At 39.4% G+C, this 19624-nt stretch overlaps 1 protein-coding gene across 1 annotated transcript in view; it reads right to left on the bottom strand.

Annotated features, from left to right (window-relative positions):
• Positions 1–19624, bottom strand: part of ABCA12 (ATP binding cassette subfamily A member 12) — a 184381-nt gene that overhangs the window by 119557 nt on the left and 45200 nt on the right. Inside the window, exon 3 of the mRNA XM_007456410.1 lies at positions 1791–1944. Within this exon, the coding sequence (XP_007456472.1) occupies positions 1791–1944 (154 nt within the window). The remainder of the gene's footprint in view (positions 1–1790; positions 1945–19624) is intronic.

Genomic DNA, 19624 nt, shown 5'->3' with positions numbered 1-19624 from the left:
TTTTTGCGGCACGCAGGCTTTTCACTGTTGCAGCCTCTCCCATTGCGGAGCACAGGCTCCGGATGCGCAGGCTCAGCGGTCATGGCTCACGGTCCCAGCCGCTCCGCGGCATGTGGGATCCTCCCAGGCCAGGGCACGAACCCACGTCCCCTGCATCGGCAGGTGGACTCTCAACCACTGCACCACCAGGGAAGCCCCAGGTGGGCCTCTTTTGATGAAGCCAAAGATGGCATTTTCTTTTTTTTCCCTGACTGTTTTGTTTCTTAATGAGGCTATGCTGGTGAATCTTTCTTCACCAAAGGGAAGTAATTTAGTGCAATGGCTTACTTAGTATGGAACGGCTTACCTAGTAACCATGCCCCAGTTTCATTGCATGGCTATATAAAGCATAAAAGTTAATAGCATGGTGGGGAATATCATTAATGCAATTTTATTATTGTACATAATTTTCCAAATTAAGTTCCAATTACTTGGTAGTTTAGAGAAAATACTGAATATACAGCAATATAGAGCTTGAACTCAATAAAATACCTGGAGACTGGAATAAAACTGAAAAAAAAGAGACAAGATCAGCTATCTGGAGAATAACCAACAGAGGGTAAAATAAACCTGGACTTTAATCCTAGTTCCAAAACCAACTCAATGGCTCTGCTCAGGCGACTCCATGAATTTGGTTCTCTATTATATTACATAGAAAAATTCTTCTTTGGGCAGAGGTATATTGATGGACTTCTTAGATTTTGTTAACTGTTTCCCTCATTGTTACTTACTTCTTCGTGGGAAAAAAAAAAAAAAAAAAGATACAAAGATGAGAGCCCCACCTGGAGCTGTAATCCAATTTGTAAATAATGGACATTAATTTTCCCCATATCTTCTCTATCACTTGGCTCACGAAATGTCCATCTCAAGTACAACTTTTCCAGGAAGATTTACCTGATTATGCTTCAGCATCCTTCTGGCACTCTTCATTGCACTATCTCCTACTATTGTTGATTTAATATTTACCTTACCCTGCTAGAACATAGGCATAAATCTTGCCTAATTCATCACTCACATAGGGACACAGAGACCATCTATGAAGTGGTTGAATGAATAAAATATTCATTCACTTTATCTCTACACTGATTACACAAGGGGGCATAGGCTCTAGTCAGCTTTGGGTCTCCTTGCAGAGATACACAACTCAACTAGTTGCTAGCTGAGGTAATGCTTGTATATGCCTAGAATATATTAGTCTCATAGAAAATATGTCATGTCATTTCCCTGCTTAAAAATTTCCAGTGGCTTCTCATTATACTAAAAACAAAAGACAAATCCTTTCCCTTTGCTTACCTGTTTGATTCTTCAGGCTCTTTCTCTCATGGTTTTTATTGTTTCACCATATCCCCTACCGCTTTCATTATCCCTCACTATGTTCTAGTCATATTAGCCGACTTTCTGTTCCTCTAAATGATCAGGTTTGTCCCCACTTCAGGATCACTGACTATTTCTCTGCCTGGAATTTTATCTTTATAAATTTCCCAATTTATCCCCACCACCATCCTCTGGTAACCATAAGTAGTTTTAAAAGGCAAAATTTGAGTAATTCATCAAAGTAGATTATGCTTAATCCTACATAAAAATGGTAATTCCAGTTTGTACCCACCTCGTTCATTCATATTTAGATCATCACATTTGTAGATATAGAAAATAAAGCTGTATACCAAACCTAGGATGGCTTCCTGGATATCTCATAAGGAAACAAGGTCTGATCTCTCAAAGCAACTGAACACACTTGGAAGTGTCCCTACCTGTCTTTAAATTGTGCATCGTCAATTCCTTGCCTACGAAGCAGATCTTGCGGCCCATAGGGTGTGTCTTTGCATTTAGAGTCTGTGTCACAGAGTAGGGTTTGCAGCAATGGGAAGAAGCCAGTACTAGGAAGGTTTCGAGGTGCAAGGTAACCTAAAAGTTAAAAACAAACAAACAAACAATAATTAGATCACTATGATGTTTGCCTGGGAAGGGAAAGGAGCAGTAACTGTTTTGTGAAATTATCTTCTGGATTATGACTGTTTGGGTCCCCCATGTATCAAAAGACTTTAAAATGCTTGTTGCCCCACAAACTTCTCTTCCTGGGATCTATTCTAAGGAAATAGCTGCAAGAATGTTTGCCAGAGTGTTTTAAAAATAAATCATAGTGTACCCATATAATAAGACACAAGGCAGCCAATAAAAATGTTGTCAAATATTATGGAAAATATTTGTAATATATTGCTTATTAAAAAGAGTAGATCAGAAAACAGTATGACCAGAATAGCCATAATTATAAAAAATATATATAAATATATGTAGTATATTAAAAAATCTGGAGCGGGACTTCCCTGGCAGTCCAGTGGTTAATAGTCCACACTTCCACTGCAGGGGTCTTGGGTTCGATCTCTTGTCAGGGAACTAAAAATCCCACATGCCGCATGGCATGGCCAAGTAAACAATAAATAAATTAAAAAAATAAAAAACCTGGAGGAATTTTTTTCCTTGGTGGTTATTTCAAATGACTTTGTTTACTTTCATTTGACTGTATATTAACTATTTTCTCCCACAATGTACATGTCTTCTTTTGTAATCAAAGTCATTATAAACGCAGCCAATCTTCCAAATACAGGAAATATTTTTGGTGTCCTCAAAATTTAACATAATAGGTAAATTAATTATCCTGGACACACAATATTTTCTTCCTATTTAAAAACCAATAATAATGGTGTGAATTAATATGCAGATTTTCCCCAATATTAAAGCCACAAGTATTGTAACAGTTAATGGTTTTGTAACCTTTACTTTAACATTTGCTTTGTAAAATATGATGATGGCACACACATGAGTCAAGATAAAAGGCAATGAACATTTTGGTACATGACTTTTTTTGAATTATGGTTTTCATAGGGTATATGCCCAGTAGTGGGATTGCTGGGTCATATGGTAGTTCTATTTGTAGTTTTTTAAGGAACCTCCATACTGTTCTCCATAGTGGCTGGACCAGTGGCACATATATACAATGGAATATTACTCAGCCATAAAAAGAAACGAAATTGAGCTATTTGTAATGAGGTGGATAGACCTAGAATCTGTCATACAGAGTGAAGTAAGTCAGAAAGAGAAAGACAAATACCGTATGCTAACACATACATATGGAATTTAAGAAAAAAAAATGTCATGAAGAACCTAGGGGTAAGACAGGAATAACAACACAGACCTACTAGAGAATGGACCTGAGGATATGGGGAGGGGGAAGGGTAAGGTGTGACAAAGCGAGAGAGAGGCATGGACATAAATACACTACCAAACGTAAGGTAGATAGCTAGTGGGAAGCAGCTGGATAGCACAGGGAGATCAGCTCGGTGCTTTGTGACCGCCTGGAGGGGTGGGAAAGGGAGGGTTGGAGGGAGGGAGACGCAAGAGGGAAGAGATAGGGGAACATATGTATAACTGATTCACTTTGCTATAAAGCAGAAACTAACACACCATTGTAAAGCAATTATACTCCAATAAAGATGTAAAAAAAAAAAGATAAAAGGCAAGCTGTGAATTACAAATCTTTTCACAATTAGGTTTGATTCTTAAAACACTAGCTTCCTCCCTTCGGGGAATACAGAGACAATGAACTTTCAAAAAAGACAGGTTGACCTCCCGGGAGCCTGTGCAGGCTGCAACTGGCAGGGTCCTGTGATCCAGGGACAACTTCCCCTGGAGAACACAGGTGCGCCTCAGGCTGTCCCAACGTCACACCGGCCTCTGCCACCGCAGGCTCACCCCGCACTCCGTGCCCCTCCCTCCTCCCGGCCTGAGTGAGCCAGAGCCCCCGAATCAGCTGCTCCTTTAACCCCAACCTGTCTGAGCAAAGAACAGATGCCCTCAGGTGACATACATGCAGAGGCAGGGCCAAATCCAAAGCTGAACCCTGGGAGCTGTGTGAACAAACAAGAGAAAGGGAAATCTCTCCCAGCAGCCTCAGGAGCAGCAGATTAAACCTCCACCATCAACGTGAGGTACCCTGCATCTGTGGAATACCTGAATAGACAATGAATCATCCCAAATAGAGGAGGTGGACTTTGAGAGCAACGATATATATATATATATTTCTCTTTTTCTCTTTTTGTGAGTGTGTATGTGTATGTTTCTGGGTGTGATTTTGTCTGTATGGCTTTGCTTTTACCATTTGTCCTAGGGTAATGTCTGTCTGTTTTTTTGTTTTTTTTAGTACAGTTTTTAGTGCTTGTTATCATTGGTGGATTTGTTTTTTGATTTGGGTGCTCTCTTCTTTCTTTCTTTCTTATTTTTCTCCCTTTTATCATGAGCCGTGTGGATGACAGGCTCCTGGTGCTCCAGCCAGGAGTCGGTGCTGTGCCTCTGAGATGGCAGAGCCAAGTTCAGGACACTGGTCCACCAGAGACCTCCCAGACCCACATAATATCAAACGGCAAATATCTCCCACCCAGAGATCTCCACCTCACAGCCAAGACCCAGCTCCACTCAACAACCAGCAAGCTACAGTGCAGGACACCTGTTGCCAAACACCTAGCAAGACAGGAACACAAAACCACCCATTAGCAGACAGGCTGCCTAAAATCATAATAAGGCCACAGACACCACAAAACACACAACCAGACGTGGACCTGCCAACCAGAAAGACAAGATCCAGCCTCATCCACCAGAACACAGGCACTAGTCCCCTCTACCAGGAAGCCTACACAACTCACTGAACCAACCTTAGCCACTGGGGACAGACACCAAAAACAATGGGAACTACGAACGTGCAGCCTGCAAAAAGGAGACTCCAAACACAGTAACTTAAGCAAAATGAGAAGACAGAGAAACACACAGCAGATGAAGGAGTAAGATAAAAACCCACCAGACCTAACAAATGAAGAGGAAATAGGCAGTCTACCTGAAAAAGAATTCAGAATAATGATAGTAAAGTTGATCCAAAAGCTTGGAAATAGAATGGAGAAAATACAAGAAACATTTAACAAGGACCTAGAAGAACTTAAGAGAAACCAAACAGTGATGAACAACACAATAAATGCAATTACAAATTCTCTAGAAGGGATCAATAGCAGAATAACTGAGGCAGAAGAACGGATAAGTGACCTGGAAGATAAAATAGTGGAAATAACTACTGCAGAGCAGAATAAAGAAAAAAGAATGAAAAGAATTGAGGATAGTCTCAGAGACCTCTGGGACAATATTAAGCACACCAACATTTGAATTATAGGGGTCCCAGAAGAAGAAGAGAAAAAGAAAGGGACTGAGAAAATATGTGAAGTGATTACAGTTGAAAATTTCCCTAATATGGGAAAGGAAATGGTTAAGTCTAGGAAGCACAGAGAGTCCCATACAGGATAAACCCAAGGAGAAACACGCCAAGACATATATTAATCAAACTATCAAAAATTAAATACAAACAAAAAATATTAAAAGCAGCAAGGGAAAAACAACTAATAAAATACAAGGGAATCCCCATAAGGCTAACAGCTGATCTTTCAGCAGAAACTCAGCAAGCCAGAAGGGAGTGGCAGGACACCTCTAAAGTGATGAAGGGGAAAAACCTACAACCAAGAATACTCTACCCAGCAAGGATCTCATTCAGATTTGACAGAGAAATTAAAACCTTTACAGATAAGCAAAAGCTAAGAGAATTCAGCACCACCAAACCACCTTTACAACAAATGCTAAAGGAATTTTTCTAGGCAAGAAACACAAGAGGAGGAAAAGACCTACAATAACAAACCCCAAACACTTGAGAAAATGGTAATAGGAACATACATATCGATAATTACCTTAAATGTAAATGGACTAAATGCTCCAACCAAAAGACACAGACTGGCTGAATGGATACAAAAACAAGACCCATATATACGCTGTCTACAACAGACCCACTTCGGACCTAGGGACTCATACAGACTGAAAGTGAGGGGATGGAAAAAGATATTCCATGCAAATGGAAATCAAAAGAAAGCTGGAGGAGCAATGCACATATCAGACAAAATAGACTTTAAAACAAAGACTATTACAAGAGACAAAGAAGGACACTACATATCGATCAAGGAATCAATCCAAGAAGAAGATATAACAATTGTAAATATTTATGCACCCAACATAGGAGCACCTCAATAGATAAGGCAAATACTAACAGCCATAAAACGGGAAATCGACAGTAACACAATCATAGTAGAGGACTTTTACACCCCACTTTCACAAAGGGACAGATCATCCAAAATGAAAATAAATAAGGAAACACAAGCTTCAAATGATATATTAAACAAGATGGACTTAATTGATATTTATAGGACATTTCAGCCAAAAACAACAGAATACACTTTCTTCTCAAGGGCTCATGGAACATTCTCCAGGATAGATCATATCTTGGGTCACAAATCAAGCCTTGGTAAATTTAAGAAAATTGAAATCATATCAAGTATCTTTTCCGAGAACAACGCTATGAGACTAGATATCAATTACAGGAAAAAAATCTATAAAAAATATAAACACTAAACAATACACTACTTAATAACCAAGAGATCACTGAAGAAATAAAAAAATACCTAGAAACAAATGGCAACAAAAACTGATGCCTCAAAACCTCTGGGATGCAGCAAAAGCAGTTCTAAGAGGGAAGTTTATAGCAGTACAATCCTACCTTAAGAAACAAAAAATATCTCAAATAAACAACTTAACCTTACACCTCAAGCAATTAGAGAAAGAAGAACAAAAAAACCCCAAAGTTAACAGAAGGAAAGAAATCATAAAGATCAGATCAGAAATAAATGAAAAAGAGATGAAGGAAACAATAGCAAAGATCAATAAAACTAAAACCTGGTTCTTTGAGAAGATAAACAAAATAGATAAACCATTAGCCAGACTCATCAAGAAAAAAAGGGAGAAGACTCAAATCAATAGAATTAGAAATGAAAAAGGAGACGGAACAACTGACACTGCAGAAATACAAAAGATCATGAGAGATTACTACAAGCAACTCTATGCCAATAAAATGGACAATCTGGAAGAAATGGACAAATTCTTAGAAAGGCACAACCTGCCAAGACTGAATCAGGAAGAAATAGAAAATATGAACAGACCAATCACAAGCACTGAAATTGAAACTGTGGTTAAAAATCTTCCAACAAACAATAGCCCAGGACCAGATGGCTTCACAGGCGAAGTCTATCAAACATTTAGAGAAGAGCTAACACCTATCCTTCTCAAACTCTTCCAAAATATAGCAGAGGGAGGAACCCTCCCAAACTCATTCTGCGAGGCCACCATCACCCTGATACTAAAACCAGACAAAGATGTCACACAAAAAGAAAACTACAGGCCAATATCACTGCTGAACATCGATGCAAAAGTCCTCAACAAAATACCAGCAAACAGAATCCAACAGCACATTACAAGGATCATACACCATGATCAAGTGGGGTTTATCCCAGGAATGCAAGGATTCTTCAATATACGCAAATCAATCAACGTGATATACCATATTAACAAATTGAAAGAGAAAAACCATATGATCATCTCAATAGATACAGAGAAAGCTTTCGACAAAATTCAACACCTATTTATGATAAAAACCCTGCAGTAAGTAGGCATAGAGGAAACTTACCTCAACAGAATAAAAGCCATATATGACAAACCCACAGCCAACATTGCCCTCAGTGGTAAAATAATGAAAGCATTTCCACTAAGATCAGGAACAAGACAAGGTTGCCCACTCTCACAACTATTATTCAACATAGTTTTGGAAGTTTTAGCCACAGCAATCAGAGAAGAAAAGGAAATCAAAGGAATCCAAATGAGAAAAGAAGAAGTAAAGCTGTCACTGTTTGCATATGACATCATACTATACATGGAGAATCCTAAAGATGTCACCAGAACACTACTGGACCTAATCAATGTATTTGGTAAAGAAGCAGGATACAAAGTTAATGCACAGAAATCTCTTGCATTCCTATATCCTAATGATGAAAAATCTGAAGGCGAAATTAAGAAAACATTCCCATTTACCACTGCAACAAAAAGAATAAAATACCTAGGAATAAACCTACCTAAGGAGACAAAAAAGCTGCATGAAGAAAATTATAAGACACTGATGAAAGAAATTAAAGATGATACAAATAGATGGAGAGCTATACCATGTTCGTGGATTGGAAGAATCAACACTGTGAAAATGACTATACTACCCAAAGTTATCTTCAATGCAATCCCTATCAAACTACCACTGGCATTTTTCACAGAACGAGAACATAAAAATTCACAATTTGTATGGAAACACAAAAGACCCCAAATAGCCAAAGCAGTCTTGAGAAAGAAAAACGGAGCTGGAGGAATCAGGCTCCCTGACTTCAGACTATACTACAAAGCTACAGTAATCAAGACAGCATGGTAGTGGCACAAAAACAGAAATACAGATCAATGGAACAGGATAGAAAGCCCAGAGATAAACCCACACACATATGGTCACCTTATCTTTGATAAAGGAGGCATGAATATACAGTGGAGAAAAGACAGTCTCTTCAATAAGTGGTGCTGGGAAAGCTGGACAGTTACATGTAAAAGAATGCAATTAGAACACTCCCTAACACCACACACAAAAATAAACTCAAAATGGATTAGAGACCTAAATGTAAGACCAGACACTATTAAACTCTTACAGGAAAACATAGGCAGAACACTCCATGACATAAATCACAGCAAGATCCTTTTTGAGCCACCTCCTAGAGAAATGGAAGTAAAAACAAAAATAAACAAGTGGGACCTAATGAAACTTAAAAGCTTTTGCACAGCAAAGAAAACCATAAACAAGACGAAAAAGACAAGCCTCACAATGGGAGAAAATATTTGCAAATGAAGCAACTGACAAAGGATTAATCTCCAATATTCACAAGCAGCACATGCAGCTCAGTATCAAAAAAACAAACAACCCAATCCCAAAATGGGCAGAAGTCCTAAATAGACATTTCTCCAAAGAAGATACACAGATTGTCAACAAACACATGAAAGAATGTTCAACATCATTAATCATTAGAGAAATGCGAATCAAAACTACAATGAGATATCATCTCACAGCGGTCAGAACGGCCATCATCAAAAAATCTACAAACAATAAATGCTGGAGAGGGTGTGGAGAAAAGGGAACCCTCTTCCACTGTTGGTGGGAATGTAAATTGATACAGCCACTATGGAGAACAGTATGGAGGTTCCTTACAAAACTAAAAATAGAACTACCATATGACCCAGCAATCCCACTACTAGGCATATACTCTGAGAAAACCAGAATTCAAAAAGAGTCATGTACGACAATGTTCACTGCAGCTCTATACACAATAGCCAGGACATGGAAGCAACCTAAGTGTCCATCAACAGATGAATGGATAAAGAAGATGTGGCACATATACACAATGGAATATTACTCAGCCATACAAAGAAACGAAACTGAGTTATCTGTAGTGAGGTGGATGGACCTAGAGTTTGTCATATAGAGCGAAGTAAGTCAGAAAGAGAATAACAAATACCGTATGCTAAAACATATATATGGAATCTAAAAAAACAACAAAAAAAATGGTCATGAAGAACCTAAGGGCATGACGGGAATAAACACGCAGACCTACTAGAGAATGGACTTGAGGATATGGGGAGGGGGAAGGGTAAGCTGGGACAAAGTGAGAGAGTGGCATGGACATTATACACTACCAAATGTAAAACAGATAGCTAGTGGGAAGCAGCTGCATAACACTGGGAGATCAGTTCGGTGCTTTGTGACCACCTAGAGGGGTGGGATAGGGAGGGGGGGAGGGAGGGAGACGCCAGAGGTAAGAGATACGGGGATATATGTATATGTATAACTGATTCACTTTGTTATGAAGCAGAAACTAACACACCATTGTAAAGCAATTTTACTCCAGTAAAGATGTTAAAAACATAAAATAAAATAATACATAAATTAATTACTTAATTAAAATAAAATAAAAAGGGCAGGTTTAGAAAAAATGAGGGTAATTTCAAACCAAAGACTGCAGAGCAAAACCTTAACTTCCTCATGAATCTGTTAAAAAGATTGTCGGTACAGATATGTTTTTATTATAAAAAGAAAGAAGAAAAAAATAGTAAGAGGAACATAGCTAAGTATGCACTATCAGTAGAAAGAATAATAAATAGAAATTCAATCTAAGTAACTGAAGTGCAGATCTACATAAAAAAATGAAATTGAAAATCAAAAGGAAGGGGTAATGGGAAAGTTGGCCAGAAAAAAAGTATAGAGAAAAGAAAATGAAATGGAGAGAAAGATTGGAAGATGCTCTGCTGTTGACTTTGAAGACTGAGGAAAGAGCCAAAAGCCAAGCAAAGTGGGCAACCACTAGAAGCCAGAAAACAGATCCTCCTAGAGCCTCCGGAAGAAATGCAGCCCTGCCAACGCCTTAATTTTTAACTCACTAAGACTAAATTTTGGGCTTCTGAGCTCCAGAACCATAAATTAGTAAGTTGGTGTTGTTTTTAAGTCACAAAGTTTGTGGTAATCTGTTACAGCAGCTGTAGGAAAAACTAACACATATGATAATACTAGTATGAATTAAAGTTTTGAAAATTCAAAAGAAATTGGAAAGACCTTAAATCCATCAGACTATTCACTACTACCTTCTAAGAAGCTTCTTTTTCTGATACCAGAAAGACCCGTGTCTCTCCTAATATTAAACAAGTGAAAATTGCAGTGAACCTTCAATGTTTTCATTGTGGCGCAATTCCTTGAATAAGCACAGAGCAGCAAATTACCTGTTAGCATTTCACATCACCCCTCTATAACGAAATTCTGCCACAGTGAACTGCATACAGCAAGACCTTTATAGTTCTGCAGTGGAATTTCACCACTAATGGTAAGTCACCCTTTTACACAGATTCCACCTGGAGCCACTAACTCAGGATTAGGAAGGATCCTAGTCCATCTCAAACACATGCAGGGGGTCGTTTGAATGGAAGGCAGATAGAAACAGGTGACCCCTTTGCTCTATACCACTCACCAAGCTGACGGCGTGACTAAGCCAGTGCTGAAAACAATGGCAGCTCAGGAGAAGCCACATCGCAACAGGAAGAAAGGAAAGGAAGGGAGAAGATGTCACGGGAAGAAGGTCTAGGAAGAGGTGGCACATCACATCCAGTTTTACTTACTCTGGCACTAACTACAATTTGAAAATGATTAAAGAAAAATTTGAAAGAATTTAAACCCACAACATTCTTTGCTACGGTTAACAACAGATATGCTTATTTTACAGGAAAATTCATCAAGGAATTCCTTTAGAAATAAGATCTCATGGTGTTTAAAAAGTATAGACAGTCCACGTTTTGCGTTTTTTTTTTGATAACTGATATTTAATTGTTACAATGGGTTCATGAGAAAGAGGAACTGGTTGCGGTATGTACAAGTTTAAGTTAACACGGCATCATGCAGAATCTGAACTGTCTGCATTATTTATTCTACCATCACTTTTTAACCAAGAACCGTACACTCATTAAAACAAGAGAGCAACAACAATAGCACTGACTTATCAAGCATCTACTGTATTCCATGTATGCCATTCTTCCTTCTTTGATATCCACAGTATACTTCCTCATGCCCATCAACTTGTCACAAAATCTGGAAATTCTCTAGAACTAACAAGTCAGAATGAAACAGATTTAAACTGTATTGTAGCTTTCTTGTGAAAAAAATGAAATTTTCAATCTTCTCCCCATCTTAGTTATGTGTACAAGGAAGTAACTACTCAGAGCAATGGTGGAATCCAACCATACATCACATGTTTTGAGGAGCTGCTACTTCTAAACTGAACCCATTCTACTCTGAAGGTGTCTCTGGCACTTTCAGGATCCAAAATTATGTTTGTCTTTATATTCCTAAATGCTAGGATGCTGGAAAAAGAGTCACATTTCTCTATCCTTCACAGAACTTCTGTGCAGTGAGCACGGAGCATGCAAAGTTAAAGCTAATCATTGGTGGCCCATGTTCACAGCCAGAGCACAGATTTTAGGATACATGCGGTGGAAGACGATAAATGTGCAAACTATGGCACCACTTGTAGGTGAAAAACCGGATCTAAGGGTCTTGGGATGGAGTGTGAGGCAGAATAAAGTCCTTGGTATCACGAGTCCCCAAAATCTCTCACTCAGGACAACATTCATACCCATCTCCAGGAGGAAAGCTATTGAAGAACTTGCAATTTCGCAGGGAAATTGTAGCCCGAAGACTCCAGCAGAGTCTGGGAGTGAGGTGGGGTGGGTAGTAAGCAAAATTTCAAGCCACTTACACCAGGCATCGGCAGTGAGGTGGGACGAGCAGCCACCCACGGGTGGGAAGTGGGTAGTCCCATAAGATGGATGCAGTCAACATTATTGACACAGTCCAGTAACACTGACAAGAGTCCAGCGGTATTCCAGGGAGTGGATTCAAACCAAACTATAAAACATTTTTAGTAGTAAACCACCGGTTAACTAAGCTTTTAACTAAATCAAATTTAGTTTTCATCGTTTTAAGAATGAAACTGGCATTACAAAAAGATCCAGTTTAAGAATTTTCAATAAGATACTTTGTAAAGAATTATGATATCAACCTATACCTCTGTGTTTATCTAGAAGGAGGATCAAGTTTGATTTTCCTTTCCCTTTCTGCACGAATGTCCTTATTCAGTACAACATTAGGGTGACATGACATAAAAATTACAGCAGCAGCTCTCAAAGTGCAGTGCCTGGCTCAACAGCATCAGCGTCAACTGGAAACTTATTAGAAATGAAAATGTGAGATCTACTTAGTAAAAAACGTTGGGGATGGGTTTCAGTAATCTTTATTTTAACAAGTCCTCTAGGTAATTCTGATGCACACTAAAGTTTGAGAACAACAGGATTAGACTGCAAACTTTTCCATACGAGTTAGATAGTAAATACTTTATGGTGTGGGCCATACTGTCTCCATCACAGTTACCCAACCCTGCCGTTGTAGCATGAAAGCAACCATAGACAATGCGTACATCAATGGGCCTGCTTGTGTTCCAATAAAACTTAATTTATGAAAAAGGCAATGGACTGGCTTTGGTCCACAGGCTGTAGTCTGCTGACCCCCAGGAGGATAACCTCTTACACATGTCCCTCTCCCTCTCCTGCCTCGTTCATTTCTTGTTTTCACCTGACCTCCATCCTTCTCTTCCTTTTCCCTTATCTCATCCAATCTACCTACTATTCTCTTTTCTCTATTTCTTAATCTTTTGTTCCTTCTTTTCCACTTGCCACCTTCTTCTTTCCATTTCTTCTCTTCTCTCCTCCTCCTGAGGCTCCCCTTTCTCTCACCTACCTCTCCATCTCATTACTCACTGATATAGCCAAGAATGCACATTTCTCCCAACAATCTCTCTTATTCTTTTTTTTTCTTTTTCACCACTACAGAAGGATTTTTGCCCACTTCCATAATAACTTCAGGAGCTTTTTGCTCATTGGCACTATCTACAGAAGTACTATTTTCTACTTACTGTATTTTTAAAGAAAGAACTGTCACAGTCTTTTTGGTAATGAAGCCACTTCCATTTGACATCATTAGGCTCAGAAAGCATTCTGTAGGCTGCCTTGGTGACATCTGTAAGTATTATAATAATGGTAGAATTGGAGAACTTCCACTGTGTTTGTGTTTTTCTCGAAGCAGGTCAGAACCCAACCTAGGTGGTATTTTTGTGTTTCCAGGTGAAAGGAATTTGTTCCTTACCCTAGTTTACGGGTGAATGATAAATCTTGGAAGAAAATTCTGACTTTTTAAAATATGGCGTTATTCATATGGAGTTATTCATTTGAGGAGTTATATTTTTCTTAACTTTTTGGATATAGGGTCACATCTGCAGAGGAAGTATCAGGCCTTCTAATCAGGCAAATGATAAATCGCCTTGTGAAACACTATGGCAAGAATCTGTCACCACGACAAGCACGCAAAATGAGACAAGTATATCTGGAAATGTTACCTGCAAACAATCAGATAACCAGATATGAATAAAGAAAATATGGGAAAGGAAATGAATCTCAAAGTATATCTGTAATAATTTATTAAAGTAAGTCCTTTCATTCTTCTAATTTTTGAGCAAATTTCCTTCTCAATTACATTTTTAAAGACATAATTAAAATTATGAATGATATAAACCTGACCTTTCAAATTATCATGAACCACAGGACTGTCCTTGTTCTCGTACAAATGCACTTTCCATTTGGAAGATCAGGCTGTTCCCTGAGGAGAGCTGTCTTGTTCCCCTGCCCATCACGAGGTAAAATCAAATACATTAGCTCTTCCTGACTTCACTCCCTCTGAAAAATGGCTTTTTTTTTTTAACCTTTGCAGCCCAGAGAGACCTTAGCTTAGGATTAAATACTGATATGACTGTGAATCTTCAGATAGAGACATTAGCTCAATAAAACTGCACTTTTTGAGAGACTAAAGAATAAGCTATTTGAAAGAAAGAAAAATTCTTACATATTTTTTAGCACAATGCTTGACACATTGTAAGCAATAATTAATTATATTAATAAATGAATCAATGAATAGATGAAACGCTGAGGGTCACAGTGAGACAGCATGATTTAGGATTTTAACATAATATACATCTTTATCTTTATTATTTGTAAGACAAAGTTTCAAATTTTATCCCTAAATTATGGTAAGTTCAATGGATAACACTGGATATAGTAAGTTCAATGGATAATAAGTACAAAGGATAACATTGCATTATATTCATGTTCCTTATAAAAGTGGAGAGATTGATACTGATTAATGAAATCAATAACACTTATCATTACAGGCTCTTTAGTTCTTGGTTTCTCTGAAAACCTAGCTAGTACACACTGACATGTAAAACATCAACCACTGAGTTTATTATCCACAAAGTGAATCCATCCATCATCTATTCAATAAATATTTACTGAACAGATATTGTGTGTCTGTGGTGCTAAGTAAGGTTCATTCTTCTATTAAATCTTCCTTCATTTAAACATTTTTAAAATGTAACTCTGGGTTATTAGTGTGTGTGTGTGTGTGTGTGTGTGTGTGTGTGTGTGTGTGTCTGTGTCTGTGTGAGTGTGTCTGTGTGTGACTGTGTTTGAGAGAGATAAAGCAAGTGAGTGCCTGCTTTCAAACCTCATCATACTTTTATTAAACAAAATGCATACAGAAGTCATTTGTTTTCATGAATCGTCAGAAATTTTATGTATAAAATATAATTTAAAATAAACAGTAAAACACTGGCTTAAAAAAACTTCATATTTTGAGAGAATTAAACAACTATCATTTCATGTGAACCCTATGACAGTCCTATAGGATAGGCAGGGCAAGTGTACACCTATTTTGCAGATAACTGCAGAAAGATCAAACAATTTGCTCAAGGTTACATGAAAACCAAAATGCCAGGGATGGATCTAGAACAACCATGATATATGACAATAATGAAAACAACATTTTTTTCAGCTAAGTTTCAGTATATCTTGGAGTGAACAGACTGAGAATTTGAAAAACAGATACCACTTCTGGTTTTGCTGTTGATTCACTGAATCACCAGGGGTAAAGTAACCTCTTTGTATCTCTATTTCCACATCTACCTAATTGAGGATAATGGGCCTTGCCACCTCACAGGGCAACAAGAAAGATTAATTAAAGCTTGTGTAAGGTGCTTTAGCTCTTGTGTAAGGGCTAAAGTGAAACTGGGTATACATGGTATGACTGTGCTGATTGGTCATATCAAAATTGAAGCATTGAAGAGGAAAGACCACACAGAATCATCAGTTACCATTGCTCGCCAGACCGCTGTTGCAACATCTGTCTAATTCACACGCAGTGGCTGGGGCTCTGCTGCTCTATGTGGTCTCCCATCCCTGTGCCTTAAACCAATGAATGGCTAGGATGATTGCATGACGTGTTTCTCTCCCTAGTAATTCATAATGTGTACCTGTATCAACTGGTGGAGTGCTTTAATTACTGCGTGCTCAGTGGGTGTGGTGCCATGACATATTCTCCCTCATTCTCCCCAGGCAAGTCTTGCTTCATAGCATAGGTGCTTTTCCAAGTTCAAACCCATTGGCAAAATGTAGACAGTTTCTGGCAGTGAGGTCTGAGGCACAATGACTACTCCTTAAAGCAGTGGGTAAGGAGGTCCTGTATACTCAAAAGGTTGGCATCTGTATATGTTTAATGGCTAGAGCCACAGAGAACCAGAACAAACTTTGGGTAATTGAGATGGTGTTCTTCATGCTGGGATCCTTCCCACATCTCCCACATCCCTTGGAGTTGCTTCCAAGTATCACAGTCAACAGATTTTGAAAGGTGCAAAAAGTGTCCCTGTGGGGATAATTTTGGGCTCTGGCTATGACACTGCAGATGTGAGAGGAAGTGGGGAAAGATTCCTGCCTGCTTTATGTCTTTGGCTTATTACTATTATTATTTTTAAAAATTTTATTTATTTTTGGCTGCATTGGGTCTTCGTTGCTGCACACGGGCTTCCTCTAGTTGGGATGAGCGGGGGCTACTCTTTGTTGCAGTGCGCGGGCTTCCCATTGTGGTGGCTTCTCTTGTTGCGGAGCACGGGCTCTAGGCGCTCGGGTTTCAGTAGTTGCAGCATGCTGGCTCAGTAGTTGTAGCTCGCGGGCTTTAGAGAGCAGGTTCAGTAGTTGTGGTGCACAGGCTTAGTTGCTCTGTGGCACGTGGGATCTTCCCAGACCAAGGATCGGACCTGTGTCCCCTGCACTGGCAGGCTGCACCACCAGGGAAGTCCCCGATTATTATTATTTTAACATCTTTATTGGAGTATAATTCCTTTACAATGGTGTGTTAGTTTGTGCTTTATAACAAAGTGAATCAGCTGTACGTATACATATACCCCCATATCTCCTCCCTCTTGCGTCTCCCTCCTACCCTATTTTTTAAGATAGGAGGGTGAGGCAGTTTGGACTTGGGACATTGCTATCTCTTTGGATGTTATCTCTTTGATCCTCAAGTACACACTTGAATCGATGGTCACCCCAAACGGCTCCATAATCCACCTTACTAAGTTTCTGGAACAGATTGTGCTGTTCTCCTTTCTGAATATTAAGGAGACCCTGCTGGGTGATGAGTTCCCAAGGGCATGGTCCAATCTATTCAAATTGTAAACAAAATGGTTTGATTCAAGGCTAGGAGACATAACAGGAACACAAACATGCTAGATAATAAACTGCCACATGGACTGAATCTGGAAAAATTCAAAAGCAGGAATCTCCACTAATATTATTCAAAATATTCCCACTTGGCAAAGAATGTTGAGTTCTACAGCTCATCTTGGGGTCTGTTCATCCTGTTAGACAGGGCCTAACGGTAACCAATATTTTGCTTTTCTGAAGCTTCTTTTTTAGGAAGAGAGATTCACAATTGTATTTTAAAAATCTCCCTGCCATGGCCATTCAGAAACAGAATCTTGGCAACTGTTTTATTTCCTTCTAAATTAGAGTTAAAAGAAAAATGAATCCTACATCCTCATTTCATCGCAGGACATTCTTCCTATAAAACTTAATTTCCTAATTCTCCCTGGATGTGGCTGACCAGGAGAGGGCCCTCTGGCCTCTGGGGCAGGGTTAAAGTGAAACTGGGTATACATGGTATGACTGTGCTGATTGGTCACATCAAAAAGACCTGGTACCGGTGGGTTGAGAGCCACTGTGCTGAGCCCCATCCATTGCAGCCCCTCTTCTGAGACAATTCCCCCTCCCACAGATCCAGCAACATCAGTTAACATGTAGCGAAAAGAGGGAGTACTCTGGAGGGGTGATACTTCCTCCAGTGCCACCACATCTGTTCGGACTTGCGCAAGAACTGCTATGCTAATTGTTAACTACATTGCATATCAACCGGCTGTTTAAGCAGTTAACTCACAAAGCCTGCACTGGGAGAATGAACTGAGGAATTAATCCCTCTCCCATTACGGAGGGTCTCCAATGTGATGTTGCGGACTGGGGGAGTAGGTAGTGGGGGGAATATCAGGATTTCCATAAACTAGACTCTGGGGCCAAATGAGTTTAGGAAACTAAATTCTATCTCCTGTTCTGGGAAAGCCAGAATATATTTGCATATTAAAGACTCTGAGAAGTTTTTTAGTAAAAAAACCTGAATAACTTTGGTTAATTCCACATTTCCACATATGTGCACACAGAACTTTTTTCCTTTCTTCTTCTTCCTGTTTCTTAAGGTAGCACTGGATCATATCCTGAGGATCAATATCCCATGGGGCAAACTTTGGGAAACAGTGCCTTAACCCATTGTCTCATGTATTCCCAACTGAAAAGGGACCTGGAACTGGAAAGATTCCTCCCCGCAGCCCTTTCCAGGAGGGAACTTTTTAATAAGAAAATATCTTGGCTTTGAGTCTTATTGTACTAAAACTTACTTGTAAGCATTCTCTTCACTAAGTTGGCTTAGACATAGTAATTCAGCAAGCACCTTAGCATTTATTTATGGGAGTCCATTACAACTGTGGGAGTCCTTCAGCAAAATCTAAGCCATTGCTTGGAGAAGGGAATTTCATTCCAGAAGGATTTGGGGAGGTTTTTAAAAGTACACACTCTGGGACTTCCTTGGTGGTGCAGTGGTTAAGAATCCGCCTGCTAATGCAGGGGACACGGGTTCGACCCCTGGTCTGGGAAGATCCCACATTCCGTGGAGCAACTAAGCCTGTGCACCACAACTATTGAGCCTGTGCTCTAGAGTCTACGAGCCACAACTACTGAAGCCCACGTGCCACAACTACTGAAGCCCACGCACCCAGAGCCCATGCTCTCCTACAAGAGACACCACTGCAATGAGAAGGCCACACACCGCAACGAAGAGTAGCCCCCGCTCCCCGCAACTAGAGAAAGCCCGCGCACAGCAACGAAGACCCAATGCAGCCATAAATTAAAAAAAAGTATCCTTTCTAATCCTAGCTTTGCAAATGATTTATTACATAACCATGACCTCTACAATGAGCCATTTCCTCACTTATGCAGGAAAAATAAATCCGGACTACCCATCCATCATAGCTATTACAAGTAGAAGAAACTCCTATAAAAGGAGATTAGCCATGTTGAAGTATTAAGCACTTAATATAAGATGAAAATTATGTTTGAAAATTAAAATGTGATCTCAGTAACCCATTAAGAATTATGATATGGAGAAAAGAATTTCAGTAGTCATCCCGATAGAGGTATGTTACTATTTTTTCTCATTCAGAAATCTGATTCAGTTATGATCACAGAGAACTTTGTGCCTTACAGTATAAGAATAAAAGTCAGTGAAATACATTGCTAGGATCATTGTATAGAAAATAATAGGTCTGGGCTTCCCTGGTGGCGCAGAGGTTGAGAGTCCGCCTGCCGATGCAGCGGACACAGGTTCGTGCCCCAGTCTGGGAAGATCCCACATGCCGCGGAGCGGCTGGGCCCGTGAGCCATGGCCGCTGAGCCTGCGCGCCCGGAGCCTGTGCTCTGCAACAGGAGAGGCCACAACACTGAGAGGCCCGCGTACCGGAAAAAAAAAAAAGAAAATAATAGGTCCTATAAAGGCAGAAGCTTAGTAACT

Source organism: Lipotes vexillifer, unplaced genomic scaffold (assembly GCF_000442215.2).
Source record: "Lipotes vexillifer unplaced genomic scaffold, Lipotes_vexillifer_v1.1 scaffold1179, whole genome shotgun sequence".
Lineage (NCBI taxonomy): Eukaryota > Metazoa > Chordata > Mammalia > Artiodactyla > Lipotidae > Lipotes > Lipotes vexillifer.
Note: the sequence above shows the minus strand (reverse complement) of the source record. Positions and strands in the feature narration are given on the sequence as shown.